Raw genomic sequence first — 6,278 nt, forward strand, 5'->3', positions numbered from 1 at the left:
AGCAGCGCTGGGGGGGAGCCGGCCCTGCCCTGGGACAGAGCAGCTCCCACCAGTGGGGCAGGGCGAGGGGGCTGCTGGGGCGAGGGGGCTGCTGGGGCACGCGGCCGCGCTGACCTTGCCCTTGTCGAAGTAGTCGATGATCTGGTTGTAGAGAGCCTCCTTCAGCTGGCGCTGGGTGTGCAGGCTGGGGCTGTGCAGGCCCTGCATGGGGGCTGTGTTCGCCTCCTCCGACCACTGCACGGGGGCAGCAGGAGCCCGTCACGCCGAGCACCGGTGGGCGCCAGCTGCGCGGCCCCCGCACCCCTGTACCCCACCTTGAGGAGCCGGGCGTGCAGCAGCAGGGTGTATGCTCCCTCCGTGTAGTTCTCGTAGCTGACGTGCAGGTCCTTCAGCTTGTACAGGTACCTGGGAGCAAGGGCACCACGGCTGGCGCAGCTCAGGGCCCTGCTCCCTGTGGGGCAGCATCCACCCCAAACCCCCCCCAGCCCCTCCGCCTGCTCCAACATCATCCCACGGGGATGGTGGGGCTGGGGCAGCTCAGGGTGCTGGGACCCCTCACTCCGGGGAGATGTCAGGCTCCCCGGGTCCCGCTCACCTGATGTACATGGCCTGGCGGTCAATCTCCTTGTAGAAATTCTGGGGAAGAGCAGACAAGGCTGTTCTGAGTGACCCCAGGAGGGGCCGCGTGCCGCAGCCCCCCACCCTCCCACACCTCGCTCTGGGTCACGGTGCTGCTGGGACCATCCCTGCACAGACACTGGGCTGCCCTCGGCAGCGGGGAGCTGCACGGCGCCTCCCAACAAACACTCCTGGGGGGACACCGGGTCTGGCATCGTGGGGAGGCCAAGGGGGAAACGGGGCTGAGCCCCGGGAGAGCAGGGGGAACGGGGCAGGTGCCCACCAGGAGGTTGACGGTGCAGCTCATGCTGTAGGTTTTGTTCTCATCGTTCATAACAGCCCGGTAGTCGAGGAGCCGCTCCAGGAGCCCTGTCACCAGCTCAACGAAGTTCTCCCCGGCCTTGGCCAGCTCGGGGTGTCTCCGGCAGCAGCTGAGCAGGCTGGGGAGGAGAGGGGGTCACGAGTCTCACAGCATCTCAGCTCCGCAACGCTCCCGCCACTGCCCTGGCTCAGCTCCCCCAGGGTGCAGGGAGTTGCAGCGGGGGGTGGGAGGGTGCAGGCCCCCCCCAACAAGGGATGAAAAGCCACACTTGTCTGCAGAGAGACAGAGCAAGCCCTGTGCTGCCCTCACCAGGCACGGGGATGGGGGAGGCACCTGACGGCTGCAGCCACCCGCACACGAATCTGTGCTGGGTGGGCACCACGGGGCAGGAGCAAGGGCAGGGCAGGGGCAATTCCTGGGGCAGTGGCACTGGGGGGGACAGGCAGGGTCAGGCTGGCCAGGGCAGCAGCGGTGTGCAAGGGGCAGAGGATGCTGCTGGGGCAGCAGCCTTCCTCCCTCAGGCCCCGCTCCCTCCAGAGAGGTGGGCTCTGGGTCAGAGGAGGGGGGTGGCCAGGATTCAGGCGGGGCAGGGGGATGGTGGGCAGCAGAGGGTCGTGCCCTGGAGAGAAGCTTGTGGGGACGTGGCTGCACACTCACATGCTCTCAAAAAGCTGCTTGTACTGCTCATCCCCGCGGCCGCCCTCCACCTCGCTGTCCAGCTTGCGCAGGATCTCGTCCTCAAACTGCAGAGGCACATGTGAGCGCGGCCCGGGAGCCGAGGCGGGGCTGAGGTGGGCCCCAGGCAGCCATGGCTGCAGTCCCCAGGACACGGGGACAGGAGGGGCAGCAGGACCTGGAGCCACCTCGAGCCCCCAGCGCCCCCCGGCTCAGCGGCCGCAGCCCTTTCCCCAGGGCTGCCGGCACAGAGGGTCCCTGTCCCCCCTGGCCACGCTGCTCCCGGTGCGGATGGGTCGCACACTGCCCCGGCACAGACAGGGCCCCATCCTGCCCTCTGCGTCCCTGACTCGGTCCCCAGTCCCCATCTCACTCCTGTGCTGGCCTTTGTCACCGTCTCACACAGCCGGGGCCCAGCTGGCCCCGGGGGTCTCTGGGCAGTGCCCGATGCCCCCGAAAGCCCCCATCTCCCAGCTAATGCTCAGCCCTCAGGTCCTTGGGGTTTGTGCTCCAGCTGCAGCCGACGGACCCAAAATCCTGGGGATCCTGCACAAGCACGGTCTGGGATGGGGGACCTTGGACTTTGCCTCCACGCTGGGTCCCTCCGGCGTCCCAAACTTGGGGGTCCTTATCCCCCTGGGCCAGGGGCGCTGCCAGGTCGGCTCCTGAGCCACAGAGCCCCTGTGCCACGACAGCTTGGGGACATCCCCCACGAAGGCCTCAGGTTTGAGCCCCGCTGTGCCCACCCCGCTCCTCCAGCACAGCCCTGGGTGTGAGCAGGGGCAAGGGAAGGGGCTGCAGTGGGACCTGCGTCACCGTGGCTCCAAGGACAGCCCCCGGGAAAGGCTCCCAGCTCAGAAGAGACAAATGCCACCTAATTAAAAACTGGAAAAGGCTTTTGCGTGGGGAAAACTCACAGCAACGGGGGAAGCCGAGTGGGAATGCAGAGGTTTGTGCAGACCTGCCCCCCGCTCCCTGCTTGTTCCCAGGCAGTGCTGGGATGGGAGGAGTGGGTGATGCCTGACCTGTCCCTACTCGTCCCTGGGAAATCCTCTGCATCGCCCACAGCTCTCCCCACTCCCCCTGTCCCAGCCAGCCCCCTCGTCCCTCTCCCTCGTCCCTCCCTCTGCAGCCCCACACCCCAGGATGGGAGGGGAGGCTGAGCATCGCTTCCACCCACCCCGAAGGGGACGGACCAGCGCGAGTGAGGAGCAGGATGCGGCCGCGCTGGCCTCCTGCCGCAGCCACAGGCACTCACCCGGCTGAAGCTGCTGGTCAGCTGGTACTCGCAGAGCATCATGTCAAAGAAGATGGGGATGGTGGACTTGCGCAGCTCCAGCTCTGGCACAAGAGTCATCTCCAGGATGGGGCCCACCATGCCAGGGATGAACTCGATCTTGCGGTGGCCTGGGGAGGGCAGGGAAGGCTGGGGGGGGCTCTTCCAGTCTGCTCCCTGAGGTCAGCCCTGGCATGGGGCCCCGTGGCTGCAAAGGGCAGCGACACGTGGAAGAGGCAGGGGAGCAGTGCTGGGGGACTGCCGATGTGTGACAGAGCCGGGCAACCCCCTGGGGCAGCCACGCTGCTGGGCCAGTAATGCCGAACGGCCCGGAGAGCACGGCAAACGCGGCCGCGGCACCGTCGGCTGGGGCTGCGCCGCTGTCCTGGAGGCCCTGGCACGTGTGAACAACCCTCGTGGGAGCCCGCGGGACTGGGGAAGGGGAAGGCAGGACTGCAGGCAGACAGCCCCGAGAGGGGAGGCTGCCTGCAGGGAGTGCGAGCTCGTGGCTGGGCACAGCACCTGCAGGCTTGCACACCCACTGCCTTGCACACTGCAGATGTGTGCATTGCACACGCTCATGTAGCCCACAGATTGCACATCCTGCAGCATCCCACAGGCTGCACATCCCACGGGCTGCACATCCCACGGGCTCGCCCACCCGCAGATTTACACACCTGCCGATTCACATGCCTGCAGGCTCACACAGCCTGCTTGTGCCTGTGGGCTCCCACACCCCACACTGGCAACCCCCCACTCCCCAGCACCCGTTTTGGGGCCAGGCTGGTGAACACCGGCCTGCAGAGACTCGCCAAGCCTCCTCGCTGCCAGCCACGCCACAGCTCACCGAGGTTGTACCACATGTCCCGAATGGAAGCTCCGATCACAGCCCTCATGTCCCCGTACCTGCCGGGGTGGGTGTGGTTAGCATCGCTCCGCAGCCCGGGGTGCAGCACCCAGGCCAGGGGCCTGAGCACAGCCCGACTGGCTCATCCCAAAATTCCTGAGCCACGGCGCGGCAGCGGGCTGGGGCAGGGACACGAAACCAAGTGGCAGAGCTGGGCCCTGGCCGGGCTGGGGAGGGCGGCAAAGGTGACTCACTTGGCTAGGATGCTGTTTCGCTTGGCCTGGGAGAAGTTCTCCAGCTGCAGGGAGTCCTGGGTGAGGAAAGCCACGGCCAGGTGGAAATAGTTGTTCCAAAGCTGCGGGGAAAAAATGGGGACAAATGCCAGGCTGGGTGGCACGGGGGACTGGGGGGGCAGGCTGGGTCCCCTCCCCAGCCCCCCCAGGGCACGGGCAGCCCCGGGGCCAGGGCAGCATCTGCTCACCTGCAGCTCAAAGCTGCTGTTGCTCAGGAACATCTCGGTCAAGGTGGCGGCAAACTGGTTGATGGCGCGTAGGAACTCCCTGTGGGCGAGCGGCCGCGGGGAGTGAGCCAAGCAGCACCCAGGGCAGAGCTGGGCCGGTGGCTCCCAGCGGTGGAGGGAGCAGCGGCAGGGGCCAGGCCTCGCAGTGAGCCCCTGCCCGCACCCACGCTCCGGCCGCACCTTCCCGCCTGCCGCGGCGCAGCCCAGCGCCACCCGGGCCCCGAGTCCTGCGTGTCCCACACCCTTGGCGTGCATAGACCCCCGGGGTGGGAGGGACAGGGTGTCTGGCATCAGGTTCCTGCTGCTCCCGGAGCCCCCCAGGCACAGCAGGCCGCAGAGATGGGCCCGGACTGTCCCAGGACAGAGCATGAAGCGTCTGGAGCTGCCCCGAGCCCGCCTGAGAGCGGCGCCAGGGCTGTTGGAGGGGGTGTGGGGGGATTAAGCTCGGCCGGGGCTGTCGGCACAGCCATGCCCCTGTGCCCTCTGCCAGCCTCTCGCTCCGGCCCCAGCGTCCCCCGTGGGTCCCTCCCAGCACGGCCGCCCTCACCGGTTCTGCACCATGTTCATCACCACCCAGTCGGAGGGGTACACCGTCTTGCCAATCAGGTCCTTGAAGAGGATGAAGGTCTCCATGAGGAAGTCCTGCCGAGGAGGAGGAGGAGGTGTCAGGAGATGGGCTCCACCGCGGTGCCCTCCGGGGGTGATGCCGTGCTGAGCACTGGCGCTGGGAGCCACCCTGGCACCACCCGACAGCGGGCCTTCCCCTGCATGGAGCGGGGACGGGGCTGTACCAGGGTCTGAGGTGGGGGGGACCAGGACTGGGTGCCTGGGGGAAGGCAGGACACTGGGACCAGTGGGATGGAGAGAAAGGGAGGTGCCGGCAACAGCGGGTCTAGCGGCACTCACCATCAGCTCAGGCCGGGAGGGGAAGGCCCTGATGTAGGAGCTGTAGTGGTCCTTGTCCATCTGGCTCAGGATGGCAGCCATGCAGGCCACGTAGTGACTCTGGGGGAGAGAGGCTGCTCAGGAGCTGCTGAGGCTCTGCGCCCGGCACCGGGGCGGTGTGGGGGGCCAAGGGGGGCCCACACACCCCCTTCGTGTCCCCTCAGTCTGTCCTGTGCCCCAGAGCCCCGGCTGCCCTGGGGACCCCTCACCCTCTGCCTGCCAGGGTACCCTCATCCCTCAGACCTGCCCCCGCAGCCCGAACTGGGCAGCAGCTGAAGCTGGAAAGCCAAGGGGGTCCCGGTCACTGGACAGGGCTGTTGCTGTCACCAGGATCCTCCTGAGCGCCGCTGGCTCGGGCAGTGGCCACCTGCAGCGCCGGGTCAGGGACGCTCTGGCGAGGATGCAGCAGCCGCTAAGTCAGCGCGTGGGGAAGCTGCAACCAGCATCGACGGCGGACCAAGGGCACCGTCACCCCTGTCAGGAGGAGTGAGGGCCCTGCCATGCCCCAGTGCCACCGACAGAGCTTTGTGGGCAGCTTCACGTGCCAACCCTTGCCCAGAGCGCTGCAAGGGCACCCGGGCACGGAGCGTCGCTGCCCGTCCCGCCTGCGGGGGAGCGAGCACGAAGCGCTGGCAGAGCGGGGAAAGGGCCACGAATCCACCCGTATCCCCTGAGGGGCTGCGTGTGCCATGCCAGAGCACCCTGAGACACCCCGGGGGGCCGGGGTCGCCCTCCCCGCTGATAGAGCCCGGCCTGAGCCCTGGCCGGGGTTCTGGGGGCCGCTTCTCATGTGCCAGCCAGGGGTGCATGTGCCCCCATCACCCCACCCCGTGCGGAGCCTGGGGCAAGGCAGAAAAGCAGCGGGAGGAAACTTTCACTGCAGAGCCGCCTTTCTGGGGATTTGATGAGATCGGTCCAGTCGCCCGGGAAGCGCTGCTGGGGCGGCAGCTGGAACTAGAGCGAGGTGCCTCCCTGCACCCCCCGCTACACCTTCTCGGAGGGAAGCTGCGCTCCCACCCACACCGCACCCCGGGGCACGCTCAGACCCAGGCCAGGGCCTGTCCCGGGGCTGCTG

General features: G+C 67.9%; 1 protein-coding gene across 1 annotated transcript in view; it reads right to left on the minus strand.

The window, feature by feature from the left end:
- Window positions 1-6,278, minus strand: part of LOC113490508 (dedicator of cytokinesis protein 2-like) — a gene marked incomplete at its 5' end in the record, with an annotated part of 51,237 nt that overhangs the window by 5,283 nt on the left and 39,676 nt on the right. Inside the window, 11 exon segments of the mRNA XM_026867023.1 lie at window positions 115-234; window positions 315-405; window positions 596-636; window positions 902-1,058; window positions 1,598-1,683; window positions 2,874-3,022; window positions 3,739-3,797; window positions 3,993-4,093; window positions 4,220-4,298; window positions 4,806-4,900; window positions 5,165-5,263. Of these exon segments, the coding sequence (XP_026722824.1) occupies window positions 115-234; window positions 315-405; window positions 596-636; window positions 902-1,058; window positions 1,598-1,683; window positions 2,874-3,022; window positions 3,739-3,797; window positions 3,993-4,093; window positions 4,220-4,298; window positions 4,806-4,900; window positions 5,165-5,263 (1,077 nt within the window).

This window comes from Athene cunicularia, unplaced genomic scaffold (genome assembly GCF_003259725.1).
Source record: "Athene cunicularia isolate RWA unplaced genomic scaffold, athCun1 SCF_11, whole genome shotgun sequence".
Taxonomy (NCBI): domain Eukaryota; kingdom Metazoa; phylum Chordata; class Aves; order Strigiformes; family Strigidae; genus Athene; species Athene cunicularia.